The 25046-nt window shown below is 46.2% G+C and overlaps 1 protein-coding gene across 3 annotated transcripts in view; it reads left to right on the top strand.

The window, feature by feature from the left end:
* LOC133974805 (retinoic acid receptor RXR-alpha-like) overlaps positions 1-22517 on the top strand; it is a 73359-nt gene extending 50842 nt beyond the window's left edge. For all 3 annotated transcript variants that reach the window (XM_062412572.1, XM_062412570.1, XM_062412571.1), the window contains exon 3: positions 22207-22517. In XM_062412572.1, the coding sequence (XP_062268556.1) occupies positions 22207-22502 (296 nt within the window). In that variant the 3' untranslated portion in view covers positions 22503-22517. The remainder of the gene's footprint in view (positions 1-22206) is intronic.
* The last annotated feature ends 2529 nt before the right edge of the window (positions 22518-25046 follow it).

A 25046-nucleotide genomic window follows, 5' to 3' on the forward strand; every position in this document is an offset into this window, starting at 1 on the left:
GTCACATGTCTATCCTGCACAGAAACAAGTCCACCCGAGTGCGCTAATGCAGGACTGTACATGCTGGGATGCAAGAGGTGGAAGTGTGGAGGTGGGGGGGAGAGTTGCCTCTGCAGCTCCCACATGCTTGTTCCTCAGAGAGCTACTTCTGGGGGGTGCGTGGAGAAAGAGAGTGACAGGGGGTGGGGGGGGGGGTGACGGTAATGCAACAGCTAATGGAAATGTCTTGTTGGGACCGTGCTGGTCTGAGGAGCCCGTGGCCCTGGAGGAGCAGATGTGGCCGCTGTGGCGACACTAAAGCTTTTCTTCTCCCACCGAACAAACGACAACAATCCAGAAGCCGGGTCTCAAAGTGGAACACAAAGTGAAGATCAGGGGGGTTGTTCTCAGGACGTGTGTTGCTGCACAACCAAAAAAGACGACAAAAAATTGTGTGTGACAAATAGAGGCTGTGAGAAATTAGCTTCATCTTTTAATCCAACTCTGCTCTCGCCCGCCCGCCATGTGCTCCCAGCGCCTGCAGATCCGATTGGCGTTGGGGGGGGGGGGAGTCATTGCAGAAAGTTGACCTTTAGTGTCTGCCAATGGGGGCGGCTCAGTCAATGGGACTGTGTTGTGGAAGTCAGGGGCCTTATGTGAAAAGAGTGCACCACAACGCCGCGGGGGCATCATGTCCACAAGTCCATTACAGTCACTGACATTGAGCTAATTGACTAACGAGGTTCTGTGCAGCGGGTGGTGGTGGTGGTGGGGTGGTGGTGGTGGTGATGGTGGTGGTGGTGGTGGTGGCAGGGAGAGGGATATCCAGAGAGTGCAGAGCAGACAGCGAGGGGATCGGTTGTTGTTTATCACCGGGTCCCGGCCGTGTGGGTCAGTCAGCCGGAACCTTCATGACTCACGCTGATCAGATCTCCTGGTTCAAGAAGCTCTGATGACACTAAAAGGACGACATCAGTAAAAAGAGATAAAGACAAGTGAAGAGGACAGAACAGAGCCGGAGCAAGAACTGTGAAGAACTCGGAAATGTGCTATTTTTGCTCAAATCTCACACTGTTGCATTGTGAGTTGTGTGTTTTATCACCTTCAGCTCCATGGTGTGTGTGTGTCATCCTCATTTACATTGTCACCTGCCTGGATCGCTTCGCCCTCGGGCTGCCGGGGGGGGGGGGGGGGGTGGCCGCCCAGGGAGGAGTTAATCATTTACGTGACAGATTTGCTCTAAATATTATGAAACGTTGGAGGACGTGGAACATTTAGTCCCTCTCTGGTTAATGGTACAGTCCAGTGAAGATCTGATGTCTCCCGGGGGGGGGAAGGCAACACAACACACAACGTTATCAGGGACGAGAGCTTAATGCCACAAAGTAAAGCTGCCACAGGCCCTAATGCCTTTTGCTTTTTATATTTTTTACAGGCGCAATCTGTGCATAAGTGTGCTTGTGTGTCAAATTTGCATGTGTGCATATATTATTTTCACTGTATTTACAACGGCTGTGTTGCTCTTCCTCTCTCTGCCAGCTGCGTTTGACAACATTATAGATTTCACACAGGCGAGAGAATAAAAAGAGCACACACACACACACACACACACAAAAACAAAAAAAACATGACTTGTGTTTGCTTTCCTGCACCGTGATTTGTTTTCAGAGTTTATCGCTTCGTGATTTCATCGAAACCTCGATGTCAAAAAGCAGCTGCCGGTAACCCGATCTGATAATGAGCTTGTATTTGTGTTCATTTAACACCCTGTCCTACCATCTGGTCCATGTATTGTGATACACACACGCTGGCAGGGCACATGTGTATGAGCCTGATGATTACACAACAGCCGGGGTTTAGTTTTGTGCGGCGGTGACATCTCACCCGACACCAAAGTGCCGCCGGATCCATTATTCAGATTTGTCGCTCAGCTTCGAAACAGAATCGAGACGAGCACACAAACGGTGTCGAGTGTCCAACGCACATGCAGACAAACAGGAAAAGAGACACACAAGGGGAATCACTCCACGTTGTGTCAGATCTGCTGTTGAAGTCGCGTATGGATGCGGCGGCTCACGTACAGGAGAGTGTCTGTTGACATCGTTATGCTTAAAGCAACGAGAGGAGGGGGGGGGGGGCTGTGTTATGCCACCCTCCATCTGTCTGCCAAAGGTCACAGGGCTTTAACAAAAATTAAAAAAAAAAGAGCATTTCCAGCTTATGGGAAAAACAAACAGGTCTATTACCGCTGATGGCACCTTTAGTTTTATGTGATTATTAAGTGTGTGTTGATTCAGCCTCTCACTGCTCGTCCGTGTAATCATTATTATTTGAGCCTGACACATTTATCAGAGTGTGTGTGTGCAATCCAAACACAGTGGGTTACATAACGACACCAGCCTGAACAGTACATTAGTCTCTGAGCGGCGAGCAGAGAACACAGTTTACAGCCGGGCTTTACGGCTCCCTGGTATCTGTCTGCACAAAGTTATCACATGTTGATAATAGTCGAGAGATGAGACGTTGACTTTGGACGGTTTTCTGACAGCTGATGATGACGACTGATCTTTAACCAGCAGGATAAAGTTACCTAATGTGTAACTAGGGTGTCTGCAAGTGTGGTGGGGTGTGGGGTGGGGTGGGGGGGGGGTTACGGAGGGGGGAGCAGAGATCTACTGGATCGCCTAATGGATCTTTGTGATTTAACAAAATAAAGGCATGGAAAAGAAACTGAATGTTTATATTTACTGGGGGAAAAAATATAAATTAAAGTTATTTCATCTTTCACCCTGTGCACTTATTTATATTTATGGTATCGGCAAGATAAGAAATGATTGGTTAATCTAAACAATCTTTAGATATCTTATCTTATTGTTGCAATAGTTAATGTGTGACTACAGTTTATGACACGATTCTCTTTATTCATTGTAACTTCATGATAAATGATAATACATTATTGTTTCCTCTTATATAAGCTTAAGGTCATGACTATAGATATTTATCATGTAGAGATACTTGGAGAAAAACGTTTTTTAAACCATGCATGACGTCTTCTTTGACTTCAGGAATAGTTTTCTCATCAATATAAGCTTCAGATTGACCTTTGACTAATCACCTCCAAGTAATATACCCACCCAGTTATTCTGTATATACACAAACACGTCTGTGTCAGTGTGTAGGGTAACAGGCCTTGGTTTCTACTGTTCAACTTACACAATTTGTCGTTTTGCTGTGTTGTGTTAAAGAAGGCACAGAGGATTGTAAAAAATATAATTCAACTGCTGCTGCTCTTCCCTGTGACGAGGCCGTCTGGGTCTGTGCTGCCTTGTCTGCTCGGTCGATGTCCACCAGTCCCCTGCAGGAACAAAGTCCGTTGCATCAGGACAGTATGGGACAATATGCAGAGCGATGCCATGGCCGTCAGATCAGAAACGTGCGCCCGTCAAACATCAGAGTATCTAAAAGTCATGAATGTGACAGAATGCCATGACTGACGCACGGACCAGAAAAGTTTTCACTGCGCCCAGAATATCCTCTGGATCCAGTTGCATGTCTGGATGACATTAACATCAGACCGAGCCATATCAAACATTTAAAGATTCCAGGGGAAATTCCGCATACAGCGAGCGAGCAGGGCGCCAACGCAACATCAAGAAACAGATTTCACTGAATGAAGAGCGAACAAGACGAGACGGGAGTGGGTCCTCGTCTTTATTTAGGATCTTTGTCAAAATAGGCTTCAAAGATGCTGTAAACGTGGAGCGGTGGCTTCAGGAGGAAGAAAGAGGTCGATGTGAAAAGTGACTGTAAACAACATCTTTCATATTTCCTCTTCACCGGAGGCGTAAGCTGCCACGGTTCAATCCTCCAGGAGGTTTTATCTGCCGCTGCTCGTACTGTACATATCAGCTCCTGTCAGAGAGGGAGAGACAAGTGGGGCACTGGTGTCGACTCACTTGTGTTAATGACAATTTGTTGTGTTTCAGTTTTATTTCATGATTCAGCTGCTCTTACATTAGAGGATGGAGGGGGGGGGGGGTTGTCTTCTAGACTCATGATTTTAGTTTTTTAATTAAGTTTCAGTTAAACTGGGGTTCTCAGGAATCGTAATCAAAATGTGGTTCAGTTTCATCACAGCGAAAATGGAAAAGTGAGGAAATTAAAACACTCACAGAAACTTACTGCACTAGATTTTTCAATTTTGAGGTCAACTCCAAACTTTTTCTTTTAAGAGTTTCAGAATAAATTGTGCTATATTTTGATTTATCTTTGTTATTTGTCTTTTTAATTATAAATATATAAAATCGTGTAATTTTGACTTTTTAAACACTAAGAATTCCAAACACAGAATATCTTCTGATGAGTTCAACAAGCCTCAACCAATCACAAACCAAAACACTCACTTGTGGAACTTCACTCAAGTAGAACCGGACATTTTCAAAACTTTACTTCGAGTTTTCCATTCTTACAATGCACTTCATGCACTTCAGTCTCCTAGTTCCTCTGCATGTTTACTTCCATGTTTCTATATCACAGGTCCCACAGCGCAGCCAACCAGGAAGACGCAGGGCCCTGCCTTCCTGTTTACGTGCTGCCGGGAAGCTTAAGGGGAAGGCTTCAGAAACGAGGGGTGGGGTGGGATGGGGGGGGGGTGGTGGTGGTGGAATTAGAATCACCCTCAGTCAGCGTGTATTTACAAACCTCCTATCACACATTGACACTGACACGATTTTATTAATCGTCCGTGGAGCTTGTAATTACGACTATTCAAATCTTGCTCCTCCGTGACGTCCGGGCTAATGTGACAAGTCAATGTGACAACCCGTGAATCGAGCAGCGAGTCCCCGGCGTAACCAAAGAGGTCGGATCGCGGCTAATGATGCATCACAGGGATCAACTGGACCACTTGCCTTTCTGTCGCCGCCTTTCTTTTTATTTCCATGAACATGTTTTTCTAAGCTCGGAGCACGTTTTGAGAAATTGCTGCAAAATGAATGATTGTGTTTCCATCAAGCATCTTTTAATCAAGCTCCAGCTCTGATGGATGCATGCTTACTTTGGGATTTCTCAACTTGTGGACAGAACAATCCTTTCTCTCTTTCTCCCCTCTCTCTTCTGTCTCTCTTTCCCTTTTCTCTCTTCTTCCTCCACGTGATTGGTCCTGGATCATCTTGCAGCGGATGTGCTTCTCGGCCAACTAAGGCAATAAACGCGGCCTTACGTGATTTATCCTCACGCCTGTCTTGTTTACGCAGTGTGTGCTCGCCCTGCGCCCAAAAGGAGTGTGACCTTTCACACACGGGGGGGGGGGGGCTCACCCTCTTTATCTCGCATCGTTGTGCAGCTGACGAGTCAATCGCAGCTGAAGGAGAAACACACTTGGTTCTGTGTGTGTGTGTTTGTGTGTGGTGGTGGTGATGATGAGGGGGAAAAATTGATGTTTTCCTCCAGTGTCCATGTCCATGTAGCTTCATCACCCGTGGCGGATTGGGGGGGGGGGGGGGGGCTTATTTGGCAAAGAGGACGTGTAGGGGAGACAGAGGCGGCGTTGTGCAGCAACTGTTTCATCCATTAACTGCTATGGTGATCTTGTGACCCGTCGCTCCCCAAGGTCAACTCTGGAGGTCAAGGGTCGTCTCTGAAGCTTGTAGCTAATCTGCTCTTCAGCATCGCGGAGTCAAAAGGTGTAGGTGGGCCCCCTGTTGGCTGGACCTCCAGGGTGCTGGACCTGATTGGTGCTGGACCTCTAGGGTGCTGGACCTGCAGGGTGCTGGATCAGGCCTTATTCTGCAGCGTTGGGATTTGAACATCTGACTCATCTGAAGCTCAGCACTCCCTCCTCCATCTCAGTACTGGTGTTAAATGTGTTTGTTGTGTTTAGCGATTTCACTTGTCCCAATGGTTTAGGGTTTGTTGCCCTTGCTCTGCTTTCATTGTCGTAAATTTGATTCGTTTGGGTTTGTGGTTGGAACTGGAACAGGATTTGGACTCTTTCAAAATGTTACCGTGTAGAATGGCACAGTACCTACCCCCCCCCCCCCCCAAGGCTGAACCTGATGAAACATTAAAATTCACGAGATCTAGATTCCAAATTGAATCTGCACAAAATCTTTCACAAAGATCAATTAATTATTCCCTGAGAAATCAAGGAGCATTACGCAAATATTCTTTCACAACGTTTAAAGAAACTGGAAAATATCTCCTGGACCCACTAAAGAGATTTACTGGTTTCTTCCCTGAGCCATAACACATCCTCCCCCCAAGTTTCAAAACAATCAAGTCCCTTTTTCTTGGCGTAATCCTGCTGAATAACCGACAAATAAAAAACAAACCCTCCTCAGCTCCTTGGATTCAAACACGACCTGAACTTTCTGTTTTGGCTTCGATTCCATTTCCCACCGATAACTGCAGATGCTGCCCCCCCCAGGATTGAAGAAAGGAGTTAATCTGCTTTTCTCATGTGATGCCTTCAAGTCTGTCAACCCTCAGGCAGATGACAGCCATTTGACCCTGCGCCCCCCCGTCCCATTCACCTACTGCAGCTAATCTTCCCGTTCATTACGGCACTTTTTGTGCTCGACTCATTAGAACCACAAGGACGACCCAGCATCGCGTTGGGAGCTGTCTAGCTAGTGACCTCCTGTCCATGGCCTGTCCATTAGCTTACTGGTTCGAGTGTGTTTCCCTTTTCCTACCATCCTCCCTTCTCTCTCTCTCTCTCTTTTTTCTCCCAGCACCATCCCTGAGGAATGACAGAAATGGAGAGTGTGGGGGGGAGAAAGAGAGAGAGAGCCGAGATGGTCTACTGGGGATTGTGGGAACCCACTGATAAAGGCTCGCATCTTAATCCATCCTAAGGCCTGTCTTACGGTGTACTACCAGCTTTTATGTGATCATTAAGAGTGTACGCTCACATGCACGTCCTCACGCACGCATTAGGTATACGTGTGTGTGTACGGGGGGGCTGCACGTATTTGATATGTTAATGTTTTTGTTTTTTTTTCTGTGCAATGGCCGATGCAGGAGTTTAGTGCTTTGAATCCTGTATTTCAAGGCTCTTGAAATATCTTCAGTCATAGCAGGACGCACGTCTTCACTCTGAAAACAAGAGTCAGTGCATAACAGCTTGTTTCAGGCTCATGAGTGTATTAAAGCACTAATTAATGCACCGCAAGTTCCCCCTGTAATGCGATGCAGTAGGTAAGCGCCCTCTCTCTCTCTCTCTCTGAGGTTTAAGCCTTCAGCTCGCTCGTTCCTCCTCGGGTGTTTGTAGAAATTTGGCTCATGTGCACCAAGGGGGGCGGAGAGGAGGGAGGCGCTCATCTTGTTTCGGTGCTTTATGAGTCTGACGCATACGTCTGTAATTGCGGTTATGGGTGATTAAACTCTCCGTGCCCCTCAGGATCCGCAGCCAGCTATCAGTCAGCGTCAGGTTGAACAGTGCTGCTCTCAGGCCTGTGATTGGTCCGTCTGACAGTCTGTCCCTCACATGCTGCCGCTGCTGCATGTGGTTCTCCACCGTGTTCCAGAGGAGCCATGACTGGGTTATTTAGTGTATTGAGCGTTCCATTAAAATGCTGATTGTGTTGTCTTCCAGTCATAAAAGAGCTTTTAATCTAAAAAACAACCAATCTAGACTAAAAGACCCAACAATTGTGTTTCAGAACTTCAATTTTGTACAAGGTTAAGTTATAATAGGTGAATCATTCAAGTTTTTGGGGGAAGAAAGAAAATGTTCATTGAGTTCTCTTTCTCAAATGAAGCACTTTGCTGTTTCTTCATGTTTTGGGGTTTTGAAGATGCCATCTTTTGTTCTGAGAGCTTTTTCTTTCCACTACTTCCTTAGAGAAACTAAGTTTATCATTGCAAAAGTTGTAAATGACTTCACTCAATCAAATCCTCCCTCTGGCGTTACCCCCGTCTTCACCACGCGTTTGCTTCTTTCAACCCAATAACCAAGTTTCTAGTTAAAAAGCAAACGAGAGACGAATCGTGTGTGTTATTATTCAAAGTATGAATCTGTTTAACTAATGTGTGGGTGGGTGTACGTGGGTATTGGAATGAATAAAACCAGTTGATCATTTCACGGTGACTATTGTGTAGAAATTTGCTTTCATGCCTGCTGCTGTATCCGTGCGGTTTTGTTTACACGTGTGTTTGAATCCTATTTGTGGTTCAAAACCAGGAGGAGGCCTTGAGGCCCCGGTCTAATTGGCATATTAATCATGTGTGTGTGGGTGGGTGGGATATCAGCGTGTTTGTGAAAGATTCATGGCTTGTCTCAAGAGGCAACGTGGGACTGCGGGAGTCCTGTCCTCCCCACCGCCGTGCTCCGACCCCCCCCCCCCGCGGCGAGAGGCTGAGGGCAGATAGGCAGCCGGGCGTCCGAGCCTCGTTCTATCACATGGATTACAGTCCAAATAAAACACTGCAGCCTGTGTGTGGTAATGAGGAGCTGTTTCTTTATAGAGAGTTTATCTGTCAGTGGCCTCTCCCATTAGTTTGCAAACTTGGCACAGAGTCTCTCCTCTGTTGATGTTGGGATGTTTTGTCTTGCCCCCCCACGCAGCGCCCTTTGGGGGGAAGTGTGGGGGGGAAGAGATCCCACACCCTCTCTACCCTGAGGACGGCTGCTAGTCACGGATGATGAATGATCTCATACATGAGGACGCAAGGTCACGAGGGAAATGCAACATGTCAGAGGACAGCAAGACGGGGATATCAAAGTGAAAGAGGACGGAGAGATCAGGAGAGAAATCAGGAATAAAGACATGAGAGAGAGAAAGAACTTCTGTGGCAGGGCGAGCGAAGCCACTTTGCCGACACTTGACAGAGGCCAAGTGTCGGGATCAGCTCAGGTCGACCTCACTTTGGTGTTGTAAAGGGGCCGAGTCCAGAGGTCGAGGGATGAGAGGGGTTAGAGATTAATGTGTGTCAGCCCACGTGGACCTTTTTTAAACAGCTTGAATACACTGGACTCAAACTGTCACACGTCTTTATGGACTTTTCAGAAACTCTAACTCTGAATTGCATGTTAAACATTTTAAACGTTTTAAGTGTCTAAAACAAACAGTGGATATTCTACCTGTTGACAATGCAGGAATGGGTGGCAGATGGTTTCTACTTGTAATTTGTTCATTGAAATAAAGATTAAAGACAAAATGACTCAGTAAGACGTCTCTCAAAACTATAATAAGTATATTAAAGATTAAAGATAATAAAGATTAAACCATTCACGCTCTTTTCAATGGTTAACCAACAATCCCTTTGTCTCTCATCCCCTCAAGACGCCGAGCCCTTAACTCCCTGATCCCTTTGAGACTTTTGCTAAATAATGATCATTCCTGACTATTTTTGGTGTTTTGGAGACTTTTAATCGACTCCCTCTTTTCACTGGGCAGATCCGAACACAGAAAAAAAAAATCCCCCTTAGCCTGGTGGAAAAACCCGAGCTGAAAATCCTTTTGAAAGTCTTGCTGGACAGCGTGTGTTTGTTGGAGGGCTGCCAGTGAAAATGCAAGCGAGGGGAAGTCAGCAGACTGGCTGTCTTCTGTTCACTGTTGTTCAGATTGACTCTGTCAGGCTGGCCTTTGAGGCCCGTGATCCAGGTGGTCTGTTCTCCGCGGCGCCCTCTTCCCACCCCCCCTTCGCCCTCCCCCCCAACCCGTGCCCGCAAACATGCCCGGCATCAGCAAAGCTTCCTCCCAGAGCGGTGGTGTCTTCTCTCCGCCAATCGCAAGGCTCCGCAGCTATGGGCACATCGGGGCGAGCCAATGAGCAACACCTGTTTCTCTCAAGCACGGCTCCCCCGTGCCAATCATAACACCCACTGTATTTGGTCCTCTGTCGTGGAGCCAATCCCAACATGTAATTCACGGGCATCCAGGCAATGAGAGGCACAGGCAAAAAAAAAAATGAAATGTGTTTTTTTACCTCTCGGGAACGAAAACCTTCCAGAAAATGACTTTCCCAGCACAAATGTCACAGCGAATGTTCCCTGTGTCATTGCATCATTGGAAAAAACGTTCCTTCAGCGCAGCAGCCTCATGATGGGACTGAGGGATCATTGTTTAACGCTGAGACTCGGGTGGAGCTACTCATTCTGTCGCCTTTTTTAAAAGAGTATGAAGGCTCCATGTTCAGACGGGAACTGTGGACACGGTCACTTTCGTTTAACTTTTTCAGCCATTGGTATATTTTGCCTCTTGTGGCAGATGTGGTCTGTAGATACTGTTTTCATCAGTGATTCTGGGGCTGTGTTATGTGATAGAGCTTTCTGTTAATTGCTAGATATGCCACTAAATGCTGAGTGTATAATGTAGTAGACAAGAGAAGAAGATGTTTTCCACATCAGAGTGAGATATTTCCACAACCCACCTGAACAGATCCGGTGCACAATGCAGATATTTGCAGGTAAAGAGTAAAACGTCTGGCCTCGGCCGGAATGTACCGGTCAGCCCCTCAAAACTGATCTGGGTGCTGTCAAGGAAGGAGAAGTTGAAATAAGTGTGCATTGACTAGTCCTGGTTTTTCAGTGTATGAAGAACTTTAAAAGTTGGAGACTGATGGAGAGGATGTTGAGATTTCATTTTAACGTCTTGCTCTGAGAAAAAAAAAAATATCTTCAGTCCACGTCTCTGAGGTAATCTACTTCCTGTGGCTCTTCTGTCATATCCGGATGATACAGAAGAGCAGTCGGTGCTGCCGTTGAACTCCCAACACCTGGAGATGTATCGACCCCCCCCCCCCCCCCCCCCCCCCCCCGGTGTTTGTGTTTTGTTTTTTGTTGTCTAAACATGTGGGTTCGTCCACGAGCAGAACCAATGAGCTCGATAACGAAAAGAGATGATAAACATGGGTGAAAACGCAAGAAGGGCGAGGGAGACGAAGGGGGGAGGGAGGGAGGTGGAGAGACAGCACAGCCAGGGGAAACTGATGCAGGTATCTGCAGTGAGAGGGAAAGAGAGCTGGCAGCGCCCTCGCCATGCAGCGAGTCTTCCAAGGACATGAAAGACTCGCTGCTCCGAACTGGGATTATCCTGCACCTCTGGGGAGAGCCTCTGATGAGCAGAGGAGGCAGCAGGAAAGATGTGGAGAGAAATTGAAGGAAACAGGGACAGAGGAGAGGGAGGATTGGGGTGGGGGGGATGAAGAGACATGCATCCGAAGGCTCTCATCCACATGGACGCCAGATCCACTTACGCCTCTGCTGATGCTCACGGTGCTGCAGTCCACTACCTCTTTGTCTTTATTATTATTCCTCAAAAGATAAGACTCCATCCCCCTGAAGAATGACCCACGCTGGGAATTCACCAGGAAGCGATGTCCTTGTTTGATCTGACGCCTTCCTGAACATCACCTCTGCAGACTCAGACAGTTTAATCCGTCATGATCACTCTGCTCATCAGCAGACGCACAACAGACTCACAACAGACTCAGGTAGAGGAGCTGTGCAATGTAAAGAAACATCTATTATTGATATTGTCTGTTTCTTATCCTTCATCCGCCCTTTTTTTGTTTAGTTTCAAGATAAGTAAACTCTTGATCGAAGCAAAATTAGTTTTTCAAAGCAAGCAGGTGATAAACGATAATGAATAATCATGATAATCAAGCAACACTTTTTTACATTTTCTTTTTTTATGAGGATTTGCTTCTTTTCCTTGTTTTGCATCATCGCAGATAAGATTTGCATCTTGAGGGTTTTGCATCATCTGACGTTTTGAACTCTACAACTTTGATTTTATTTATTTAATTTGGGAAGCCGGTGATCAAGAACTAATTTGAAACTTGCCATGAAACCCACAGTTGAGTCGGAGCCTTCAGTGGATTAAAGTTTTTTTTCTCTGTTGATTTAAGCTGTTTGAGCTCAGTCCATGTGACTTACTTTGCTGATAATGGGCCAAAAGTTAATTGATCTTGTGTGTACTGGACAGATACTGTCCGTGTGCAGTCGCGCAAGAGAAGGGGCGGGGAGTGGGCAGTGTGTGTGGGGGGGGTGCAGATCAGGTCGGGCCTCATCAGTCAGTGCAGTTATATTTTCAGGATTTGGTCTTTTGTTTGTTTATCTTGGACGCGACGTCCCACATGCACCGATACGCCGACGCCTCCCCCCTGCTGGGTTTTGTGTTATTTGTTTGCTGTCAATCGATGTCCCCCCCGATCCAAAATACAGTCCTCTGGTGACAATCACAAACACAAACACACACACACACACTCTTCAGGACATACAACCCTCCCCACCCATCAGCCTCCTTGTATTGAGGCGCGTGTGTTTCCCCCCCGCTCGCGAGGCCTCTTCCTGCAGCACGTACACACATAGTTTCCCATCGCCACCAACAACACCCCCCCCCCCCCAACTCCCTCCGACTGGCCCCCGCGATCTCTCGCTTTTCGCTGAAAGACTTTCTCTCACTTTTCTTTTTCCCCCCTGCTCCCTGTTTGAATTTATCTCTCTATGTGTTCATCTATCGATCAATCTGTCTCACCCCAACCCCCCCCCCCCTTCGCCTTCATCTCAGGCTCGCTCATCAGAGAGAGAACGAGAAAGGAGGGTGGCGGGTGGGGGTGTGTGGGGGGGGATACAGGTCCAACGAGAGGCCGGGAGCCAGAACCCCGCTCCATTTGGATTTCATTACAAACAGACCAGCACCTCACGGCCCAGAACAAAAGAATAATAATCAGGGAAGAGAGGAGGCCTTGTAATGTAGTCAATAAATTCCCACTGATATTATTTCTCTGGCCTCAAAAACCTAAATGGGAACCAGCTTGTTTTGGCCTGAACCGACACAAATGAAAACGGATCAGATGTCTTCCATCACATAAAAACACACACGTCCATCTCAGGGTGAGAGAACTGTGACCTGTTCACGTGCGGCAACTCCACTTTCCATGTTTTGTGTTGTTTCCTCGATACAAATGGAAGCTGCCAATCAGCAGCCGCCTCTGGACCAAGTCATCAAGTGGCAGATTCCTCTTCCCGGTGTCACCAGCGGGGAAGGGACAGTTTGTTTTTCCTGCTTGGTAATTGGCATAATTAATCTCCACGGACTGATGGCTTTATCACCAGTGAGCCATAACAAGGCACTTGGAGAGTGAGCAGACCCCCCCCCCCCACCCCCACACCCACACACACACACCTTGTGGAGTCGTTTTCCCTGAGATGATGATTTCGCTGTAAACCCGCTTGACCTGGAGAATGAACAGTAAAACCTACACTATTATTAATTATGACATTTAACTTGAAAACAATAATTTTATTGATTGATAGGGATTTTTTGGGGATTGATGCCAATATTAAGGAGTCAATAGCGAGTTTTACAGTTTAAACTTTATTCTAAATAAAAACTAACTTTACAACACTGCATTCTTTAGTCTTTAGAATAAGTTCTGCTCTGTGTATTTCTATGAGATTCAGTTTGAACTTGTTTCTTCTCCAAGTTGAAGCAGAAATAGTGACGAGTTAAAAAGCTATGTGCGTGTGATTGATTCCTAATTTCTGTTTCTTTAGTTTGTCAAGAACAATTTGTCCGCTGAACGTTTCCTGCTCCAATCATCAGACATGTCATGTGTTGCTCCTTTTTCTTATTGACCTCGATCGAGAACATTTTCCAAAGCATGTCTTCTGAAATACGTTGTTTCCACTACAACTGTCAACTCGGCTTTTCTGTCTTTCTTTCTTTCTTTCTTTCTTTCTTTCTTTCTTTCTTTCTTTCTTTCTTTCTTTTCGGTCCACGATCGTGTTCGGAGACTTGACACTTGTCAACGTAATGAAAACACACAACTGAGGAAGAAATAATCAAAAGCATCAGTTTCCTCCACAGCTGCCGTTGTTCAGTTACACTCGTCTCGTGTTTTGCCGTTGTGTTATTATCCCTGTGTGTGTGTGTGTGTGTGTGTGTGTATATACGCTCGGGCCATGTGCCTCCAAGTGTGCGTTGGCAGTGAATGAGCCAGATAAGGGCTTGTGTTATGATTTTTATCTCCGGGCGCAACAAAAGAGGAAGCTTGATGAATCACAGCTTCCTGGCCGCCTTGCATTTCCCCGGCTCTTGGATTCAAACCAGTCTCAGATGGGACCACTCAGAACGGTATGAATAATATAGGTTTTGTTATTATGATTTCTCATTTAATTTGACTTTTTTCCATCTGTATTGCAAAAAGAAATGAGGCAAAGCCATTTACTTAATGCCAGGGGGTCCACACACGGATAATGGGATCAGCCAAAGTTGCGGACTTCAGAAATCACCCCCGAGCCTCTGTTGTGTCTCGGTGAGATTACACAAAAAACGCCCGTTGTTACTGAACATCTGGGAGTTTATTAACTTAGCTCTAAGCCGCCTGCGCTGCTGAAAAGGTAATGAATCCTCAAAAACGAGTCAAAGAGCGCCCGGTGCAAAATGTAATCTCCCTCCTCTGACGGCCGCTCCGCAGGCTGAGGCGGTAATCACCGCTGCTCGCCGCTCCCTTTGATCAGCCGCCATTGTCTGTTGCTGCTCGTGACATAAGCCGCCAAACAGGCCGGCTGTTATTTATTTGTACCTTCTCAGGTGTGTGTTTTTGTATTCTCTTTGTAGCTGGTGTGTGTGTTGCTCTCGACTTGTTGCTGCTGTTGGGACTGTTGAGTTTGAATAGGTGAAGTTTGATATCAGCAAATAACTCTGATGTGAAGCTGAATTGCAAATGCTCTCTTCTATTCTCTAGTAGTGAGAGTGAAATACAACTATTTACTACATTTGTTATGTATATTTATACGTGTGTGAAGTTTCTCAGTCGTCCAGGGTCACGTTATGCAAAAGCAATTGAATCCAGATACTTTTCACTTCTAACCCGTGAGGATCTACAAAGTCTGTTTGTTTCATTCTTCTCTGTTATATAAACAACCTGAAACTCCTTTCATCCTGCGACTTCATGTGGATTGAACAGCTATTACAAGTTTTGTTTGGCACAACTTTTTACAGCCAAATAAAAAACGAAGTGTCGGTTACATCCACAAACATTTGGTACTTTACCTTCATCCTCGCTGGAAACATCTGGATTATAAAGAACAGGGATGCCTCACCTATATGGGAATAAAGGCGGCTGCAAAGATTTATTTTGTTATTGAAAAGTATCAGAAACTTTCTAAGAGCTCCTCTGATATCTTCCATAGGGCCCGCTTGTTCTCTCAGTACGTTGCATATCCATCATATCTTCTCTCCCAGCTGTCAGACAAGAGGAGGAGGGCAACAAGTTTCCAAAAAAGGACATTTACACCAGTGGCCAAAAATTACTCTTAAGAAAACATTCTCATTTACCCCTAAAACCGTTTTATTCCCTTTTTATTGTGTCCAGTTGCTGAACCAGATGTTCGGCCAGTAGGTCCCTCCTGTTCGGTTCAGCTATGATGAGTCGGATACTTTACACAGAAGTGTTTCCAGGCTCCTTCTTCCAGTTACACTCTGTCGGCCTCTGTGCTCAGAAATCCAGCTGGAGCTCCGTCTCCGCGGCTCCGAGGCTCCGCGGCTCCGAGGCAGAGAGATGGAATATCACCTCAGAGCTAAAGAGAAACAATCAGGCCATATCAGCGGATCACAGCGTTGGCTGTCGGGCCGCAGTTTGCACCAGTGCCAGTAATCTGTGGCTTAGCTGGCACCTCGCCACGGCCGGCCGCGGCTCCGTGGCCTCTCCAGACACTTAAGAGTCACGGAGGGCACTGGTGTGGCCCCCGGGAGCTGGCGCCCTTACCCACACGCCATTGGGGGGGGGGGGGGGGGGGGGGGGGGGGGCGGAGTTAAACGGAATGGGAGGAAAAGTGAAAGCGAGCCTGTGAGGGACAGAAAAGAGTCAAAAGGGAGGCGGGAGGGAAGAATTAAGTCTTTAATGAGGGCAGTTGTTTGAGCAGGCAAAGAGAATCGGGTTATATCAACACGCTGTATCGAGTGATGGTTGTTACGGCCCACCTACTGGGAAATGATGGGTGGGCTGCTTTGGCCCCTTTCTGCCACTTATCCCTCATTTAGTCCCTTTCTTGTCGCGTGAGTCTCTGAGATCACAGAGGTGTGAACACGTCAGAAGAAGGGTTTGGATTCGCGCTGTCACAGAGTCGAGTTTCAGCTGCTGTCTGATGATATCTCATCAGGACTCGGAGCTCCTGTCGAAAGCGTCACCCTCGCCACGTTTTTTACACTTTCTGAATCGCTTGCTTTTTGTCATTAAAAGTAATGAGTAGTGGTGTGGGGGGGGGGGGGGGGTCCTCCTGTACTGTTTGTGTAATTGTGAAAGGATTATTAAAAAAAAGCACAAAGACCGCGGAGAACAAACGACTGAGAACAAAACCCTGGTTTCATCGAGGATCCCCTCATGCATTGAATAAAGCTGAGATGTGCTTCGCTTGCGATGGCATTTCAGTTGAAGGCCACTCGGAAAGGTTTAACGTTCGATTCCCATCTCTAAATGATCCTGGAACCAATCCGTTTCTCCAGATCCGATTCAGAACTTTATGGGTTATTTTTTGGCTCCTGCTCCACGGGGTCGCAGTGTAGGTGAAAGTGACTCACGACTTCTTTACTTTGCCCCAAATCCAATCCATGCAGTGATCGTCTCTTTCCAGGCAGCTGTCCCACCCATGCCATCATCCCTCAGCTGATCCAGAGCCAGCACGGTGCTATAGAAAAACCCCATTGTTTGAGCGAGGACCTGCACTGAGCCAGTGTTGAGATATTCTGTGTTTCTCTGTGTATATTTGTTGAAGGGAAAGATCCAACAACCTCCCGGTAGAGTACTGTAGAGTATTTGGACAGAAGCAATGGTTGTGTAAACCTGAAGCTTGAACCGCTGCAGGCACTGAACATCAGGACTTGTGTTGCTTTCTGCCACAAGTGACGAGATTTAGAGGCAAAATGGAAATTTGGGACGTGAGTCAGTGACTTGCTGAGATTTACGAGCTCTCCCTCTCTGTTTTTACTGCATCCCGTGCCCCCCCCCCCCCCCCGTGATCCACTCAATCTCCACTGTGGCACCGGTGGATGAATAATAGAGCAGGAGGAGCGTTGGCTGCAGAGTGGAGAAACAAGCGCATGTTTGCCTGTGCGTGTATTTTTAAAAAGTAAAAATTTGTCACAAAGACACACAGGAGTGGGCGCAACACTTTCTGATTATTGTTAAAGGTATTGTTTTCTTATTATTCCCCTGGATGACTAATAAATAAACCAAATAGAAAACTAGATCAAGCTGAAAAGTGGGGAAAAGGCCTAATAAATCCCAGTTGTAGGCCTTGCAATAAAAACATTGTTTAATCATATTTTTAACTAGACAAAAATAAACGTCATGCTGTGGTGCAGATGCACATATGACTCTTCTTCTCTTTAGCATGAATCATCGCCCTATCCCCTTGTTTGTATCTCTCTCTCTCTCTCTCTCTCTCTCTCTCTCTCTCTCTCTCTCTCTCTCCTCCCTCTCTCAGCCTTCAATCTGTCACCACGTGCTCTGTTTGGCTGACAAACACCGCGCCCTCCGCCGTCTTTCCCTCCAGGATGTGAAGCTTCCCAACTCAATACGTGGAGGGACTCAGTGAAACTATAAGAGGAAACAAAGATGGAGTTCCTCTTCGTTTCACTGGTCAGGAGCGTCACTTCCTCACGAAACCACTCGATTGACTGGGAACTGTTAAGTTCTGTTCGAAGTCCCCAAACTGACCCACAAAGGTCTTTTTCAGTAGTTTTATTGGGACAAAGACATTATGCTCTTATTCATATCTATACATTTTATTTGTATTATTACTTCTACACACTTTAATGTTAAGAAAACCCATCACTCTCTTCATACAGTTCATTGCTGCAGCTCCTCTTTTCAGCCTCTGTCTGAAAAGCGTGGTTTTATATCCTGACTCTTCAAGCCCCTCCTCCTGACAACGTCCAATTAACTTTCTGTCTTTGCAGAACTTTGACATTCACAAACAAACAGAAGAAGCATCGGTTCACACCTTTTCATCTCGTTCTCCTCAAACCCCCCCCCCCCCCTCCGACCATGTGCCACCTTCTAAAAACCTCTTTCTGAACCAACTCCGAGCATCTCGTTGTGTTTCCACCTTTTCGCTGCTGAAAGAATGACGGATGGCTGTTACTCACCACGCGACGGATCACCTGTCAGCAAACCGTAAACAGAGGTTTGGCCTCAAAACGTTTTAAACAAAACGCCACGTGCTGTCATCTCTCTCCCCCGTCGAGGGGCCGGCCTCCTTTCATCTCACCGTCCATTTTCATCTCAATCATCCATTTATCACATCAGGCAGTGTGCTCAAAAGCGCCGGCAAAACCAGCCTGCACACAAATTGGCAAATTTCCTCTGTGTAATCACACCCGGCGAGAACAAAAGAACAACAACAACAACAACAAAAAGGGCAAGAGCGAGGGAGGGAAGGATTTGTTCAGAAACAGGAGACGCTCGTGTGTAGTGCAGGAGTCTGTCGACGGCTGCCAGTGAGACGGGACGTAATTTGCGTATTTGTAGCTGTCACTTGTGTTTTTGTGCGTCCAGTGTCCAGGCCAAGTGACAGGAGTCCCCCCCCCCCCTTCTCCCAGCGAAAACATATTCTGGATATTGGCGTTCAGTAACCTGGATGTTTGCCACTCATGTCTTGGATGCTTCGATAATTTCTATCCCTCCTCCTCCTCCTCCTCCTCCTCTTCCTCGCCTGCCCCTCGCTCACCGATTCACTTCACCGACACCGCCTCTCTTATTTAATCTTGCGGCCATGTTTGCTCAACCTGCAAAACGCATTAAAATAAACAGTCGCAGGAGATTTGCAATGTTTTCTCAAGACATATTTCACTTTCCAGTTCAACAGGTTGAGTTGAATTCAAGAGGCGCCGCTGTATTCACAGACATGTGACAGGGTAACGCCACGCCCCTTTTCTTTATCGACTTCTCTTACTGTCCTGCTTGTCCTCTTCCCCCGACACGCTCATACCTCTCCTCACTTTTCCTCTTTCCTTATTTGCTCTTCTCCCCTTTAGATCCTCACTTTCTGTCCTTGTTTCCTACTTTCCTCTTACCTCCCTCCATCCTCTTCTCTCCTACTGTTCTTTTTTTGATTTCCTCTCCTCCACTCCATCTCTCCTCACCTCTCCTATACCCTTCTCTTCTCCCTTTTCCTTTCTTCACACCTCCCTCCCTTATCTCCTTCTCTCCTCTCCTCTCGTCATACCTTCCCTCCTTCCTCTCCTCTCCTCTCCTCTCTTCCTACACCTTTCTGGTTGTCGGCTCCTTCCCTCCTCTCCTCCTTATTTCGTCCTTGTTTGTCTCTCCTCTCCTCTCCTCTCTCCTTACCTCACCTCACCTCACCTCACCTCACCTCACCTCTCCTCTACCCTACTCTTCTCCCTTTTCCTTTCCTCATATCTCTCTCCCTCCATCCTTCTCTCCTCATACCTTTCCTCCATCCTCTCCTCTCCTCTCTTCCTACACCTTTCTGGTTCTCAACTCCTTCCCTCCTCTCCTCTCCTCTCCTCAGACCTTCCCTCCATCCTCTCCTCTCCTCTCTTCCTACACCTTTCTGGTTCTTGGCTCCTTCCCTCCTCTCCTCCTTATTTCCTCCTTGTTTTCCTCTCCTCTCCTCTCCGGGGAGGATTAGGACAGAGTCCTTTTCATCCTGCTGTAATCCTACACTGGCAACCCAACTCCAACAAGAATAAACATACACACGGACATGCACTCTCTCTCTTTCCCACTCTCTCTCACACACACACACACACACACACACACACACACACACACACACATTTTGCTGTGTGATATATATACTGTATGTTTTGGGAGCTTTGCCCAAATAAGACCCTGCACATATATGACCATATTGCTATGTAGCTCGTAGCTTCACGTAGAAAAATAACATCAGAGGATTTTTTTTGTAAAGATTTTTCAATAAGTGTTCATCTCAGCTTCTTCTTCTGCTCCCAAAGAAAGTCTTAAGAAAGAGAGAGAGACATCAGGAATGAATGGGGGGGAGAGAGAGAGAGAGATCTACCTCCCAGCCCGTCTTTGCCGGGACTCTGTCAGCTGAGCTGCTCCCCCCTGCTGAGGCCCACAATGGCAGATTGGCAGCACTAATACCACAGCTCGCTCTATCTGGCTGAATTAAAACCCTACTGGAGAAGGGTTATGGGAATTGTTGGCTCAGGGAGGGCCTTTTATTTATTTATTATTTATTTCTTGTGTTTTTTTTCTCAGGAATTACGTGTGTGGGCGCATTTTAGGAAAAAAATCAAATGTAATCAGAGGGATGTAAGCTCAAGGGGTATCAGTCAGGATTAAACACAGAACTAATACAGCTCGATGCAGAGCTGTTGTTAGCCCTTTATTAAGATGGATGGGTGTTTGTTTTCAAAAGGATGGGGTGTGTGTGTGTGTTTGTGTGTCTGTGTGTGTGTCTGTGTGTGCTGACAGGAAGTGCTCATGAGGCGAGCAGGATGTGCAGGAAGTGTTTGGCTTGGCTCAGCTGGCAGTGAGGTTGTTGCTCATGAGGATGGCCGGTGCAGGGAGGAGGATCACCACTCCGGGAGACCGACTCTGGACTCTCAGGCCGCGGGCTCATTGAGGGAACAGTCAGTTATACGTTCCAGAGAGGAACCTGGTCACTCATGACAGGGGGGAGTGTGATGGAGAAGCTCTCATCTGTTACATAACATGTCCATGTCCCCGCTGTGGAGAGAGCATAGTTGTATAGTGTCAGAAAAGGACAGCGTATGAAAGGAGGGTATGTCGGGACAACTGACAGGCTGGGTGGAGATAAGTGTGTTATATCAGCCGCTAGGTCGGGGCTTTCATGAATTGCTCTAGCAGGGTGTACATATCATTTTCTGTATTATACCAAACATATCTGAAGATTGAACTGACAAGATATTAGACAAAAAAAAACATTGGAATGTCTTTTATCTTCCTAACCATCACTTTGAGGTGAAAATCCAGCTGTATTGTCGGGTTGAGGAATTATTTCAGCTTCATTTTTATTATTGATTTCGTTAAATATATATAAACATGATTAAATGATATTTTCATGTGTCATAAATTCCAAAGAAATTCATTTTTGCATTAATCATGGGCAAGGAAAAGCAGGAACCATCGAGTTTCCCTTGAAAATGACTTGTTATCACTCATCAAGACAGCTGCTGATTCACTCTGTGTCACTCTGTATTCGTTTGAGTTCGATTACTGAATAAATTCCCAACTTATTTTTTACATTGTTCAAGCAAAGCGTCTTTATGCGAAGCCCAAAATCACCAGATCGTCTCAGTGGGTTAATCAGTCTGATTAGTTTGTCACGTCCTCCGTTAGACACTAATAAATGAAACTGCTGCTGTGTCCCTCCTCCGTGATGAACGGATAAGAAAGAAGAGGGACAGACAAAGAAAAGGCAGACAAATGAAGAAGAAGAAGAGGGAGGGAGAGTCGCTTTGCACCGATATCAAATCTCACACAACAATATGCATTTGTTTGCTGAGTCTCAGACACAAACAGTTTCTCTTCTTTCTTCCCTCATCTGACTAAAAACCACAATCTTCCTCTAATCTCCATCAAAGCTCTTTTGTTGCCTTCAACTCACCACAGATGGAAACCTGGTTGTGAACCGAGGTCCACGCTGACACAGTTGTGCGCTTTGTGCAGTCATGACCCCCCCCCCCCCCGCCCCTCCAGCCTGCTTCGATTCATTCAAAAAACATGTTGCGTCTGAATTCGATTATATTTCCTTCCATAACAGAGTTGCTGCTGCAGTTCAGCTGTAAAGACAGAAAACGTCATTTCGAGGCAACATGGCTGCTCCTGGGTCAGCTAACCCCTACTCGTCCACCACATGCATTATGGATGCACGCCCTTGTCCTCGCTGATCCCTGAAGGGAGCCACTCGAGGTGGACAGACCCCTCCGCACCACGTGGGGATAATGAGCCTCCATCGACTCTCGTGTTACTTTTCTTTCCCACAAGAGCCATCACAGGATTTTATTAGTCTCGGGTGTTTTTCTTTTTGCTGAATTGACCGTTCTGCTGGATCGCGCTCAGATTCAACAACTGTTTTCACACTCCACCAGATGTGCTGGCTCCTCGGTGCCAGCGGCGGCTCAGCAGGAAAAATCTAAATTAGAGTGGGAAACTGTTTCTGAAAATTCAAATGTGTACACGAGGAACAGGGATTCATGGTCTTCCTTCTTTCATTCTAACATTCCGTCCTCTTCTCTTGTGTTGTTCCCCGAACAGACTCCTCAGGCCAGATGAGCTCCTCGCCCCTGGGCTCCCCCACGTCCCACCGAGGGATGCACCCGTCCCTGCTCAGCCCGACCTCCATGGGGCCCTCGGGCTCGCTGCACTCTCCCATCAGCTCGCTGAGCTCGCCCATGAACGGCATGGCCTCGCCCTTCAGCGTCATCAGCTCGCCCATGGGCCCTCACTCCATGAACTCGCCGGGCATGGGCTACGGCCCCAGCGTCAGCCCCCAGGTGAGGCCTGTCACAGATTCACACACACACACACACATAAAGTACACACAAACATAAACTACACACAGCATGTCCACCACTTCACAAAGGGACAGTATGTAGGGATCTTCAAGGTCACTTACTCCCTTGAACATGGAGCATCTCATTAAATATGGCACATAAATACATAAACATGAATGTATAATGCATCTCACACATGTCCACAGCCACGTATGAACATGCACATACATGAAGAATCAGCAGCTACATGTTACACAACTGCACACGAGTTTTGTTTGTTAGTGACTGACTCAGGGCCTGGCCTCATATTACCTCAGAATGATGTTAGTAACTTCCAGGTCCACAGAGTTCTATGTGTTTTACAGATGTCATCATTGGCTCAGCATCATACGCTCACTTGTTAGGGAGAGAAGTCAGTAATGTTGTTTTGTACATGAACATGTTAGTTTGAAGTTAGCAGCCGGTGTTTGTTCATATCTTGATTTTATTGTGAAATTACTAAGTTTCATCCCAGGTTGTGGTTTCTCATCACAGTATTTGTTATGTTACCAGTTCACTTGAGTTGTTGTTGATGTCGGATTTGTTTTAAAATTCAAGTAGCAGTCACCTCAACTATTCAAACGTTCATTTAAATCAATACATTTCAGATTTATTAATTTATAAAACAGATTTTTTTAAACCGATAAGGATTTTTAGGGCTATTGATGCCGATACTGACTGTTTTCAAAACCCTGATGACGAAGAAATGTGATCGAGGCTTGATATTGAACATTTTAATCATAAACTTTATTCTAAAAATATACTTAAATATAAAAATAAAACACATATACAACCTTATATATTTGAATTGTTTATTCCACCACAGTCACGTGAGATTTCTCCGTGTGTTTACCCTGAACTTTTGTACAAACCAACCACACACACACTGCTCACGTGTCACGTCTTTCTATTCACACGTCTCAGAAGAGCAACACACACTCACGCAGAGACGCACAACTCTCCAAAGCGTGCCCTTGACCCCGGGCCTCAGTTAATCAAGAGCCATTCAAACTGGGATTTCTGTCGTCTGTATCTCCATTCTCTCTCCTCTCTGTCTTCTGTCCTCTTAATCCCCCCCCCCCCCTCTCTCTTTTATTATATTTTTTAATTCGCTCTACTCCCTTTCACATCATCTCCATTTCCCTCTCCCCTCTATCTCTGTTGTTTCTGCTCCATCAATAAGCCTCAGTTTCTCCTCTTGCATTCACACACACAATTAAGACATCAAAGCCTGCAGTGGCCCAGTTTCCATCTGAAACCATATCTCAAATTTAAATTGTTCCCCCCCCCCACACCACACCCCTCTCCTCCTCCTCCCCAAAACGCAGCAGCTACCCCCCTTTTTTTGGTGTGTGTGTTTGTTAAAAATTGTGTTAAAGTGCGTCGTCAATGTGACGCTGTTTGGAATTGGACTCTCCTCGCTATTGTTTGAGCTTATCGCCGTCTTCTCAATGAGAGCGTCCCTCATGTGATGGAGCTGAGAGTGGATTAGGGCCACTTTCAGGAAGAGGACAGAATCTTGCGTTGCTAGAAAGCTCCCCTCGTTCTCTCTCTCTCTCTCTCTCTCTCTCTCTCTCTCTCTTTCTCTCTCTCTCTCTCTCTCTCTCTCTCTCTCTCGCTTCCCGATTCTTCTTCACACTTCTCTAATTTTAATGTTTTTAGTTTTTATTCTCTGGGTTGGATTCTGAGAAACACAAGTACCTCTGATACAACAGCAGAACTTTAGAAATCAATACTGAGTGAATTGACTTCCTGTTTCCCTGTGTAGCATCTACAAGTAGTAATCAGACATTTAGCAAATAGTTTATAGCTAACTATAAAATTAAGATAAGAGTATAATTTCTATAAAGTCTCTGAATGTAGGATATTTGTCATCGATCACTTCTTCTGTGATGCTTCTGTTGCCCACAATAATAATGGCTGCTAGTAACCTTATTTTTACTGTATCTATTTATAATATTACATTAAATTAGTGCATATTTCTTGTAAATGCTAGATTGTGAATTTGAAATGATGTGTTTTATCAAAGACAAAAGCAGGTTTTAGTTTCTCACAGTACAGTGAGACAAAGAACTGGACTCCAGCTGCTCGTGTTTGTAGTGTAAGTGAAACTGGACGCTGCTTTGTGACAGTTGCTCCGTCAGGGTGGAGACCAGCAGTTTGTTGTCAGCAGTTGAAGATGGAGCGAGGTGAGCGAGGCGCGGCACTTTGGACGAGTCGTGATTTAAGTCAGACGGCGGATGCCACTTGCTCTTAACACTCGGCTGAGTCTTCATGAGCAGTTGAGTGGAACGAGGTCACAGCTCAGCCTCTTCCTCTACTTAACCACCCGGAGCCGACACCCCCACCGAGGCTCACCACACACACATATACACACACACACACACTGAGAAATCACACACTTGTGGGCACACAGATTTGCACTAGTTCTTCGATCTTACCGAGCACGGTGTCATAAAGACCTTGAATCCTTCCTATTGACCTTACAGTCTCGTAAAAGAAAGTACACAACACCATAGTTGTCGTGTTTTCCCTCAGTCCTTCTCATCAACACCTTGTTTA

This window comes from Platichthys flesus, chromosome 19, assembly GCF_949316205.1.
Source record: "Platichthys flesus chromosome 19, fPlaFle2.1, whole genome shotgun sequence".
NCBI classification, from domain to species: Eukaryota; Metazoa; Chordata; class Actinopteri; order Pleuronectiformes; family Pleuronectidae; genus Platichthys; species Platichthys flesus.